The 13,171-nt window shown below is 38.4% G+C and overlaps 1 protein-coding gene across 1 annotated transcript; it reads right to left on the bottom strand.

Moving 5' to 3' along the window:
- Window positions 1-456: 456 nt before the first annotated feature.
- Window positions 457-7,237, bottom strand: LOC149819594 (uncharacterized). The gene is made up of 3 exons (XM_089983086.1): window positions 6,951-7,237; window positions 1,311-1,835; window positions 457-836 (listed from the first exon to the last, which is right to left on the bottom strand). The coding sequence occupies exons 1-3, from the start codon at window positions 7,200-7,202 to the stop codon at window positions 591-593; spliced, it is 1,023 nt and encodes a 340-aa protein (XP_089839212.1). The 5' UTR covers window positions 7,203-7,237; the 3' UTR covers window positions 457-590.
- Between the last annotated feature and the right edge of the window lie 5,934 nt (window positions 7,238-13,171).

Below are 13,171 nucleotides of genomic sequence, written 5' to 3'. Positions count from 1 at the left end.
TTGGAATTTTTGGATGCACCCACTTATACAGGAAAGAAGAAAAGCTTGGGAAGATCCATTTTAGTGTACAGGGAAAACAACAGTCTCCTGAGTTTTAGATAGATTGGTGCACCCGAACGCACCCTCAAGAAACTGCATGATCATGCACATTGCAAAAGAAGACGTTAGCACAAATTAAGCTCGGCGCCCTCCTCTCTTACAGTTAATTGAGCTCAACTTGGTTCAAGTTTAATAGTCACAATGACTAACCAGTCCGATCTCTACTTGGCCCACATGAGTCGTCTTGTCGTACCAATTCACTTGCTTGCAGATCTCTCTCTCTCTCTCCTTTTAATTCCAAAACCAAGTCCAAGTTCAAACAAAATAGGAAAGTCTCCATCGACACCAATTCTAAGTAGTTGCTAGAGAATGCGACTGAAAATGAGAAGCCCAAAACAAGAGAGAAAACCACCGTTGGGTTAAAATCAAGAAATAAATTAAAAGCATATCAATTCACACCTTCACCTTAAGTTACACCGCATTTGTTTATCTAACGATGAAGATACCAACACCCACTACAAAATTGAGTACAGAACATGAACCAAAGCACGCTAACCGGATACAGGCTCTCCATCACCATCAGAATTGCCGTCTTTCCTGTCTTCGTCGGTGCTTTCAGCCCCAACTGAGGAATTGGTGTCTTCTTCAGCAGGCTTTGCAGGACCTGGACCAGCTGACACTTTCACCATAGATGGCCGCAGCAGCCTCTCGCCCAATGTAAATCCTTTCCGGAATTCATCAATAACAATTCCCTCTTCGAATTCTGCTGACTCTTCACGCATGATTGCCTCATGAAGCTGTCACCCAAGTTACATCAGAAACAAATATACTTTATCAAATTGAGATCTGATCTGACAGAGGGCATGAGCCTGATACAACTTTAGGCTTATTTGTGCCCGCAGACATTTAGAGCATGTTTGCTTTGCCTGCCGGAAGCGATTTAATTGTGTGATTCGGAATCACAAGGGGATAATTGTAATTCAGTTTCTGGCGCAAATGAGAAAACAACTCTCATTTACCACCGCAAATGAGTGGTTCTCATGTTATATTCTCTTGCGTTTGCTTTGGAGCGAGCAGATGGAGTCAATGAGAATCACTCTTATTTGGGTGAATGATTATTCACCAGATTTAAACAAACGTCCCCTTAAAAGAATTTTAAAAACTCAGCTTTTGAATGAAAACACAACCTAGCTAATTCTACAACAGAAATGTCGGGAAGAAAGTTATTTCTAGACAAAGCAATATGATATGCTCATGGAACCAAAACTCACCAATGGATCAAAAGGCTTCCCTACTGTCTCTATGACGGTAACATCCAATGATCCCAGGACCTCCACAAACTGCTTGCAGATGTTCTGGTAGCTGCTGTTGATTTTCTCTTCGCCCTCTGTAGTGACTTTGATTTGAGCCTTCGCCCTCTCAAAATTATCCAATATGGGCAAAAGGTTCTCAATCACTTCTCCTTGTACATTTGATACGAGCGAGAGACGCTCCCTCTCCGTCCTTTTCCTAAAATTATCAAAATCTGCACTGATTCTTAGAACCCTCTCCCTCTCAGCCAACAGTTCTGCAGAGATAGCTGCAACTTTGACTAGAAGAGAATCCTTTTCAGTTTCAATGGATTGAAGTAAAGCCTCTGCTTCAGCAAGTGTTGATTGATCATCATTTTTTAGCGCTTCTTTGTATGACTGAAGAGCTGTCTTCACAACCGAAACTGGAGTTTCTCGAGTTTCTTTTACATCAACAGAACCACTGTCCTCCGCGACATTTTCCCCAGGGACTCCATCTGTTGTTTCCTGCAAAATTTGTCCACCATTTCAAGGGGGAACATCATGAAAGAAGTTTCAAGAAAAATCCATTGCATCTAATTCTATAAAGCAGTCAGGACCCACTCCATTGAAAAATGAAGAATAATATGCAGAGATAAAGCATCTAGGCAATACAAAGGCGCTTCCACCATTGGGAAAGAAGAATGCAAAGCACCATCCAAATAGAGCTTCACAAAATACGTCACTGTAACCAAAAGATTTAGCGGTAAGGGGTAACAAACAGAATATTTGGAAACTCAACGTAGCAGAAGAGACTCAAGGTTATAAGCCAGACAGTCATGCCATGGGCACCATAATCTGGGTATGTTCTCGTACAAAACACACAAATGACAATCTGAAACTTTTTTTAGTAGCAGTGCAAGGAGGGACTAAAACACTCACATGTCAGACCTCTCAGATCCATAGCCCCAATTAGTGGATTTAACTACCAGTTTATAACTTTCTGCACTGGCAGTAAACCCTTTTTTTCTATTGGATAGGCTTAGTTGGAGGAATGAAGCCCAAGCCTACTCACCTAAGTACCATTTTGATCTTCCCAGTTAGCACATTTCATCACCAACCTCAGTAAAGGATCAAATATTTGGAAATGGCAACTTTCTTCTCTTAAAAAGTGTCATCCTCCGCACAATATTGCACCATGCCTAGGATCTGACTGATGGATGTACTGGAGACAATCCTACTCAGTTTTTTTTTCGCAAGTGGCTATTCTGAGGACTTGAACCTACATTACCACACAGGCAGCCAAGCATTTTGCCAATGCATTAATCAATGCCCATCCTTGCTTCACTTAGTTGTTTCCTCAAATTTCCGATAATAGTTGCAGACAATCTTTAGGAGCCATTTTATCAACTGAATATATTCCTACTTCCAAATTGAAACTAATATCTGTATCATACCATTCATGCTCATATGTTCTCATTATTCTACATGTTCATCTATTTCCATAACAAAATATGATCCGAGCAAGTACGCCTCTGAGTGCTATCCTTCTTTCTAACGTCCTTCTTCATTCTAGACAATAAAGATTACACAATATAAGAGTTCCTTCTAATGTTTATACAAGAGCTCATTCTGCCTACTGATATGCAACAGTATCACACAACCAATTAAAAATCTGCATTAAATAATCACATGCTGTAGGATCTTTAGAAACATGATTAAGACAAGTGATAATCTCATCAATATGATTGCGATGGTTGGATTCATTTAAATCTAGCCATATTTTTAAGATAATGGGGTACACTTAAGATACTGTCTTTGGAATATTCTGGTAAAGCATTGTTTTCAAATCTAGATATTTGTGGCAGAGATATATATAAAACAAATTTTTTGTCAATATGGCATTTGTCAATTTTTATAACAAAAAGTTCTCTGGTATTTCCCTTGCCCTATACTGCCTTCCCTCCAAAGCACCGACCATACAATCATTTTTGCCTTAGCTTCAGAGTCTACAAACTCGAAAGCAGTCTCAACACTGGCTTTTCAATTGTTCCATTTACACAGTTGCAAATGACTATCTCATGCAGCTAAATCCTTCTACAAACTCATATTGAGTGTGCACCCCTTGTCTGTCTGGAAAGATAGATATAAACATGAATCTTAAAAAGCTAGATACCTTTCTGTGGCTGATAAAATCATCTCTCCTCCATTCTCCCAACTACTTTTCATACTTGCCATTCTAAAATGCTTTAATGGCATGACTGACTTGTAGAGATGCCTTAACGAAGATTGGGGTTTACATTCTCTTAATTAGGACACTGTCTATATTCTGAAAAATCTAAAGCGTCTTGACTATTGGAAAGCTCAAAATTTTGGACCAAACACAAACCTAAATTGGGTGTAGAGATGCACATTTAAAGAACAACTCTCAGCAAAAAATTTACTCATAGCTACCTATTATACACTCATCTTGGTCTTGGTACATTTACCACAAATGATCTGAATGATCCAGCATCTAAAAAGCCTAGACTTTTAGTCCTCCATGCAAACCTCTCATAGCCCCATTATTGTACATGGTAACCTGATTGACATATAACTTCACTGCTAAATCCTCATCTCCTCACTAGTAGATCCTTTACCCAACCTTTTTTGACTTTCCCTTAAATATGTGATGCTTCAGTCCTTCCTCCATAAGACATTTTCCCATGGGCCTTCTTGAATGCAAAACCCCACAATTTTACAAACCTTCTATCATAGCTGTACTTTATAACAACCCTTTGTCGACAAAGCTTGGTTCCATATGCCATTCTTTCTCCCCAATTGATAGTTACATAACAAAATCTTTGTACGCCAAAACATCTACATCAGATCTGATGCATTGTCTAAAGCCTAAGATGCTTATTTTACCTGTATTCTTAGACCATAGTCATCACCAAAAACATAAGAGTCCATGGTTTCACATACTCCCGTCAGCTCCTTTTACCTCTCACATGGTGAAACTGCCATGCGTTTCACACAGTCTAGAACATGTGGCCTCAACTGGTGTACACTTCATTTTGTGCAGCAGAACCAGCTCTCTTTCTCAAATTGATTACTAGTGAAATGTGTGCTTCTTGCATCATGGACTGGTAACTGATTGAGATTCATTTGGTGGTGGCAGCGGCTAGTTTCTTCTTGGTCCCCACTTTGTAATGACAAGCAAGGTATCCTCAGTTCCTTTTTTTTAAGCAATCTTGGGTTCAAGACTTTAGTTGAAATTTTTTGTTCAGAACATTATCAGAGAACTTACTCTATATGATTTTTTTTCTTCTTTCCTAGAACCATTTTAATGGCTTCCTTGACTTTCTGCACAAAGTTGATGGTGCCTAGGAACAATTTTAAGAACACCAACACAATTCAAACCATTATTTTTTCAAGTACCCAAACAACCAACCTATAGCTTTCACAGGATACCATACTATTATCAAAGTAATCACCACACAAATCAAAGCTATGCATGATCAATAGATCTCTATATAAAATTGCATTTCCCACTTTAACTACAGAGAGAATCTAGATAACTAACCTGATGGCCTTTAGAAAACATAACAATCATAGTCGCAAATTGACGATATTACACAAATCTTAAAGTATCCAACAGGGTTTCCTCAAGCCAGCTGCTCACACCGACATCCAAACTCCAAAAAATACTCATTCCTCACTCAAAAATCATCTTTCCATAATTGACACGAAATGAAACATGAATCTTGGCACAGTTTGAAATTGAATCTAATTAGGGTTACAAAGGGAAAGTTAAAAATGAATCTTGGCACAGTTGGAATCTAATTAGAGCTTCAAAGAGAAAGTTAGTGTTGACAAAAAAGAAACGTACTACTGCTTGGAGAGAGCCATTTAAATTGGATCAGATAACACTCTAACAATCACAATAATTTGGCAACAAACAGTTATAATCACCACCTTTTCAAGTATCAACATATCACATGTACCGACTTGAAAAAATATAGCTACTACCTACATTAGCTTTCAGAATCCTCAGTTCCTCAATCATGTGTGCAAACTCCATAAAGCCCTCTATGGTCTTCCCAGGGGCTTGGTTTCAATTTTCAAAGACTTAGCTTAGCTCTCTTAGCTCATGGTTTTCGCAGCTCAAAGATTGATCATTCACTTCTTGTTATGATTCAAGGAGCGCTTCGTATGTATGTTTTGGTCTACGCTGATGATACACTGGTTACAAGCAATTCTCTGAGCCAAGTGCACTCCTTCATTAAATATCTAGGCCAACAACTCGCTCTTAAGGATCTAGGTGATCTACACTACTTGGTCTTGAAGCTACTCAAACCACACATGGCTTATTTCTTTCACAGAGGAAATACATTTTGGAACTTCTAATGAGGACCTATGTAATTGATGCCAAACCAATCTCCACACAAATGGCTGCCTCAAGTCGTCTCTCGGCCTTTTCTGGACCACCATTTGAGGATCCTACTCTATACCGCAATGTGGTTGGGGCCGTACAGTATGTTACCTTGTAGGGAGTCCACTTCTGCATATGCTGTCTATTTGAGTCCTAATCTCCTCTCCTGGAGCTCCAAAAAACATGTTGTGTCCCACTCCAGTACAGAAGCTGAATACAGAGCGGTCAACAATGTTGCTGCTGAATGTGCCTGGATCCAATATCTTTTGACCGAACTGGGACAAGGTCTACATCAAATTCCCACTATCTACTGGGACAATGTCTTCGCCACCTATCTTGCAGCTAACCCAAACGTTTCACAGCCATAGCAAACATATAGAACTTGGTGTTAGCTTTGTTCGGGATAAAGTTGCCAAACGAAGCATCCGGGTTCAACATATTTCCAGCCATGATCAAATATAGCTGATGCTCTTACTATGTCACTGCCCGTGCAACGCTTCAACTAATTGCGCAGCAAGCTCAACGTCACAAAAGGACGATTGACCTTGAGGGGGGATGTTAAGGCGGTCAGTCCTATGTGCATGGATCGACCAACTAAGAACCTGATCCAAAATCATTTAGATTTCAAAATCCAGAAAAATGTTGCCAACTGTATCACTACAAAAGATAGAACTTCCAAAAAGATAGCTGATCAGATTTCCAATTCATCTATTCCTACTATCATGCGTGATCCAAAAAATCAGGGATTTGAATCAATTAGAAAGTATCGCGGAAAGAAAGATGATTTAGCAGCTTAAAATGTAAATCAAAAGGATCCATCGTGTAAAGAAGAAAAATATAAATAGCGGGAACCTTTCTCTCTTTAGCATTGAGAGAGAGAAAGAGAATCGTAGATGTAGGTCAACCCACCGAACCACTCAACCCTTGCACCAATCGATTACCAAACCGTATGAGCCTTCATGAGGAAAAGAATAGCAAACGTACTCATCCATTGTCTTGCTCCAAAAAACGTTGAAAAACAAAAAACGTAGAGAAAAATCAAGCCGCAAAACGATTCCTGAGAAAAAATAGAACACCCAATTGACCACAAACGTATAATGAATAAAAGAAACGAGAAAAACCCAAACACCCAATTGACCACAAAAGTGTAATGGATAAAAGTCAAACGAGAAAAACCCACTCTCTCTCTCTCTCTCTCTGAAAATCCAGATAGGAACATTGGGGATTACCAGAACTTCGGTTTCTTCAAGATTATTAGTCTCCGTGGTCTCACCCTGAACAGCAAAGGGCAAGAAAGTGGGCGTTCTGTATCTGGTGCTGTCGATGATGAACGAATTGAATAGTGGGGAAGCGGAAGATAGCGAAACGGAGACGGCTGTCACGTACTTCTGCTTGAGAGGAATAAAGAAGCGTCTTAGGGACTCCAAAGTAGCGGCGGTTCGAGGAAGAAGCAGTGGCGGGTTGCCTGAAACAGCGGCCATCGAATCAAGAGGCGTTGGTTCAGTCGGGGGCTTCGAGCATAGTGAGCGGAAAATAGCAATGGATATAAGGAAGGAGCGGTTGGAGCGAGGGGGAAAGGGAAGCTTCTCGAATAAATTTTGGCTTCGTTTGTGCGCCGTGCCCGTGCGGGTGGCGTTCGGTGTCCGGGCTACTCGAACCATTCTCCAACCCGGACTCAAACTGACCCGGCTTGGTCACCTCATCGTATCCATTATCCGGTCAAACCAATGGACTCGGGATTATTGGAAATTGTCTGGACCCAGTGATTGTCACCTTCGTATTCATATAGGGCTGTCCACGCGCGGGGTACCTGACTCATTCAAACCCACCCATATAACACATTGTTGGGTTTCAGATTCAGGTTCAAGTTTTGCCATGTTACAAAATGAAATCTCAAACCCGGACTCGCACAGTTTTAGAAATTTATACTTACTGAAAACACATATAAAATACTCGAATTGGGTCGTGTATTCTGCAAAAATCATAGCTCAAACTCGGCCAGTATATTGCTCGAGACGGGATCAGATCAATATTCGGGTTGGCATTTTTCAAACTCATACTTAGAAATTCAAGTTCAGGTCAGATCGGGTACCCGGTACAAACTCGGCCCAATGATAACCTTACCGCCATATCTGAACATAATACTTAAGATTCACCGCCCAAAGGGACTGGTTAAATGATCGCAATGATAGTATATCCAAAGATTCCAAACCGCCAAAAGATTGAGAGGAAGACAAACCAAATACCACGAGGCCAAGGTTCCGAACAAGGGCAAAGGCACCGGGGATCCATTTTATATCGCTCATCTCCCCAAGTGTGAGTAAGGGTGGGCAACGGGTCGCCGGACCCGCCATGGGCCATGTTAGGTCAAGGTTTTAGGCCCGAGCCCGTTAGGTAGTGGCTCAAAACCCAGCTTGTTATATACGTGGGCAGGGTCTGAGCCAGATCATGGGCTACTAGGCCGGCTTGATGAGCCTGAATCATTTATTAATGTTTTAATAATATAAAATTTAAAAATTAATAGCTTAGTAACAATTACAATTTACCTAATTAGTCATATTAATTTCATAAAAAATAGAAACAGAATTAATTTGAGTGCATGAGAAGTTGAGAACTTGTTAATTATTATTATTTATAATTGGATTTAGGTTGGGTTGGGCCAGACCCAATCTGTTTCACATTGGCCCGTTGGGCCAATGGGCTGCTCTTCAAACTCGAGCTCGTTAAGAACTGGGCCACACTTAAAGCCCAACGGGCCGAGCCGGCCTGATGCCCACCCTCAACTGTGAGGAAGTCTTCTGCAAATTGTATAACCAAAATATTCATATCAGGGAATGAAATTGGGGATATGAACCCCCGGATTAGGTGCCCATCTTAAGAGAGGAACAAGGCATTTAGTTGTGATATTAAAAAACAACAAGCTAAACCCATGGCCAATCTTTAGGGCATGTTTGGAAGCAAGAAAAAATCTTATAAGAACATACAATTTTGCCAATAAGAAATATTGATATGATACTTTCTTAAATGAAAATTTTCACTTGTTTGCGTAGCACGAGAAAAATAAAATATCAAATGTTAGAAAAATGAAAGAGAGGAAGAGGAAAGGTGGTGGTATTGGTGAAGCAACTTCTCCACCATGAAGAATGTTAGAATTTCATGCCTTTTTTTCATCAACGACCCATTTATGTAAAATGGTAAGAAACATGAGGCCCTATGCTTAAGTCATATCAAGAAAATGAGAAAGAGAAAAAAAATAAAGATTTGCAATCGGGATTAGTTTAGCATAAACAATACCAACAATCGTTTATCACTACATTCGAGAGCATTTTTTTGTCATTGACATCTTGTCACAATAACTGGGAAAACTAATGCCTCCCCCTCCCCCTCCCCCTCCTGGATCTATCCTTCTCCCTTGACCATCCACATAGATAGAGAGAGAGAGAAGAAAACTTGATGACTCCACAACAATCGATGCGCTTGCGAGGAGATCATCACATCCCCTATGTCCATCATGTTTAAAAAGTTGGCCTTCAATCTAGTGCGCTTCACCTGCCTCACCCTTTACCTCTGGCGGTGTTTAAGAAGTTGGTCAAAGAACACCTATGAAGAGTGTGATACTCACAATTTTTTTGACAATTATTCAATCAATAAAGATGAAGTTTATGTATGAATTGTGGATTTAATTTTATTTTAATTTTTTGAATTAGACTTGAGTGTGAATGTTAGTTAAAAGTTAAATCTTGAATGAATTTGTATTTTAATTAAGATTTTATTTAGGTGTAATTCAAAATGAATGTGAATTTGAATTGTGATCTAATTTAATTTGGAATTAATTCTACTTAAATTTGAATTTGAATTTAATTTAAATATGAATTCAAATTTAGATTTAATTAGAGGTTAAATTCGATTTGACATTTGGATTTGGATCTTAACTTGATTTAAAAATAATTCAGACTTGGATGTGGACTTAATTGGATCTAAATTTTGATTTTAAATCTTAAAATAGAAAATTATTTCGGTTTAAATCATAGTAATTAATTAAATAAACCAAGAATAAGTCCAAGAGGGTGGGACACCCCTCTTTATGTGGGCCCATCCTACTTATCTTAAACATTCTACTTCTTTTACATAGGATCCTACCTTGATTTAAAAGTCGATATTTTATAATTCAATAAATGACTTAGTTAATTAGGTAACTTGAGATATTCTTGTATTTTTTAGAAAGATAGACCCCATGGTGGGACGCCCCTAGGTGGGCCTTCCTGCTTAGAAAAGAGTTCATATGGTCTCCCATATGTAAACAAATTTTCAAGGGGGTGAGACATTCTCACATACCTTATCTCAATAAAAAATTAAATAAAATAATACATATAAAAAATGGTGGGAATTCCTAATTAGCTTTGACTTTCTTACGCCGGTTAGGAATCTAACAAGAAGGTTAGAAAAACTTATCACATAGAAGAGGAAATCCCAAGTGGCCTAAAGGCCCCATTCTCACTCCCCTCCACCATGCTTTCCTTCTTTTTTTTTTAAGCCTCTCTCTCCCTATCTTCTTCTCTATTTTTTTCCTCATCTTCTCTCTCTTCCACGACCCTCATTGGAGGTCAGGAGTGGGTGTAGGCTAACTTTCATTGATAATAAAAATGTGGTGCAGCCAAGAGAAGGAAGAACACACCTCTTATAGTTTCAATTTTCGTTTTCAGGTTCGATTTTCAGTTAGAAGCTTATACACTCTAACTATGAGTGTTTGTATTATACTAAGGAGCATATGAGTACTATGAGAAAATTCTCATATGCATTTAAATATGTATATCAATTAGGGTTAATGCATTGACTGATATAATATTGAGGTTGGAGGTTTTAGAACTCTAAAATCATTTTTTTTATTATCATATGAATCAAGAGATGCTTTTGTAGAAATTATTTTATGGATTTTTTATCCATGCTTTGTATTAGATTATTTATGAACAACATGTGTTAGATTAGATTATTGATGATATGATATTAGATATGCATGAATGATTTAGAAATCTAATGATAGAATTCATATTTTTGGTATAAACCCATTATTGGTTTATAAAAACCTTCTTTTGAAAAATCGACTATGTCAATCCTTGATTCTTGTGTTGATTTTTATTATAAATGTGATCTCTGAGATTTTAATATGCTTCAATGTATGCATGTTTGTGTATGATTTGATATATTGAATTAAAATAAATAGGATGCATGATTATATTGCTTTGTTATGAAAAATATTTAATTAAATGATTTATTAATTGAGATCATATTCTTTCCTGATTTTTTATTATGACCAGTATAAAACAATTACTTGGTTCTCCCAAACGGTGATTTTTTTTTATCTTACAAGGATATTCTTGATAAATAGAGGAGGTCCCATAAAAAAAAATAGGTTCATTTATAGCTCAGATTGAAAAGTACGACCTCTTAAAGTCAAAACAAAATTTTTATTCTGATAGAATTTTTCAACGACTACTTGTGATTATTGTCTTTATTTCTTTCAATTTGCTTCATGTTTGTGGCTGAAATTTGTATCATTATTGGTTTACATATTATAGAACAAACTGTAGAAATTTTGAACACATATTTATTATAAGATATGAATTAAAAATCATAAAAGTTAGATCCCAAAACTTGAAATGTAACACCTCGGATTTTCAAAATACTACATGGTCAAAAAATTCATGGATTTTTTTTTACAACAGAATTAGAAAAGGATTTTAGCAGCAAAAATAAATGATAATAAATCATCAATTTTAGAAAATATCGGGCAAGTCAAGGATATGTGACAAAACAACCATTGACCACCAATGCGTTATATTTATAAAAATGAGTTGTTTATTACAAACATCACTCCTTATAAAAGTAGTATTCTATGAAACTGGTTTTTACAAATGAAGCATCGTAACACTGTCTCAAGAAACCCTATAACTCGATGCCGCTTTGCTCCGTATATTGCATCACAGGATCATTCTCTTTATTCTCCATTAACCATTGTTCGTCGGGTAAGAAAACCTTCAATCACATCAAGTATAAACTCATAAAAATACACAAAACACTCAAGACCATAGCTCACAACAACAACACTCAAGTCTCCACGACTTATCGTATATTGGGAAAGCCTCTTTAGGGCTATGATTAAAATATTGAAGCTCAAGTTTTCTAGACTAAGCACATTCGTATCTCATGAATCCAAGAAAGGGCTCCTCAAGCTTAGCTCAGTCATGTGAATACAACGCGATTTCTGCCTTATCAGTCCAATAGTATACCGATCTCAACATCTTTCACAAGGTTATGCAAGACTTATAAGAACAACACTCATTCATTCATGCATTCATACATCATTGAACCTACAACTAATACATTGTTTTAATATTAACCGTTCACCCCCTGATAAATGAGAGAAGCTTGAACTTTGGCATCAATGCGACATTTTGAGAGTTTATTATTCCATATATTTTAGATACCCGAAAGGTCTGATGACCATGTTCATTGTAGGGTAGTAGAACTCATACCAAGATAACACTACAAAGATATTTCAGATGCATTCTCTACTGTAATACTAGACTTCAATCCTCAGATCTTAAAGATAACCCGACCTCCAAACCTCCTGAGTGGCTGAAGGTCCCTTGAACTCTTTGGTTTATAAAAAATTCTTTATCACTTGCGATTGTACCATCATTGTCTTCCACGGTGAGCAATAGTCCTGAAGAGATTCGGAAACATAGTCGTTCTTTGTAGGGCATTTGAATGTCACTTGCGTAAACCAATGCATTCAACACTAAGAAAAATATATACCCCAACCATATTCAGTCTTATGAAGCACACACTACAAAAAAATAGTTGATTAGCGACGGAATTTAGCGACGGAGTTATATCGTCGCTAATTAGCGACAGATTAACAAGAGAAATGAATCTATCGCTATATTTGTAGAATTTTACGAAACTAGCGACAGATTATATTCCCTCGCAAAATCCGTCGCTACTTAGCGACGGATTGTGCGAGAGAATATTTTGTCGCAATAAATACGACAGTTAGCGACGGAATTGCGACGGCTAAAATTCTGTCGCAACATAGCGACGGCCTAGGCGACGAAATATTTTCTGTCGCCTTTTTTGTTTTTTGAATTACGATGGCTTAGCGACGGAATTAATCCGTCGCTAAGCCGTCGCTAAATGTCGCATTACCCCTAATCCCAGCCCTCTTTTTCCTTTCTCCTTTCGCTGCTCCCGCCCGCCGCCCTCTCCCTCCTGCCGCCCTCTTCCTTCGGCCGCACTATACATCCCGTCGACCTCTCTGCCGGCCCCCACCGTTCGCCGGAAGTCGATCTCCGTCAACCTTCCGCTGCCGCCGTCGCTGCCCGGAGCAACCGCAGGTACGTATTTCACCTTAAATGGATTGGAGGTCGACCCCCTGCATTTTCCGGCAGGG

Source organism: Nuphar pumila, chromosome 12 (assembly GCF_984573655.1).
Source record: "Nuphar pumila chromosome 12, dmNupPumi1.hap1.1, whole genome shotgun sequence".
Lineage (NCBI taxonomy): Eukaryota > Viridiplantae > Streptophyta > Magnoliopsida > Nymphaeales > Nymphaeaceae > Nuphar > Nuphar pumila.
The sequence above is the reverse complement of the archived record's forward strand: the minus strand, read 5'-3'. Positions and strand labels throughout refer to the sequence as shown.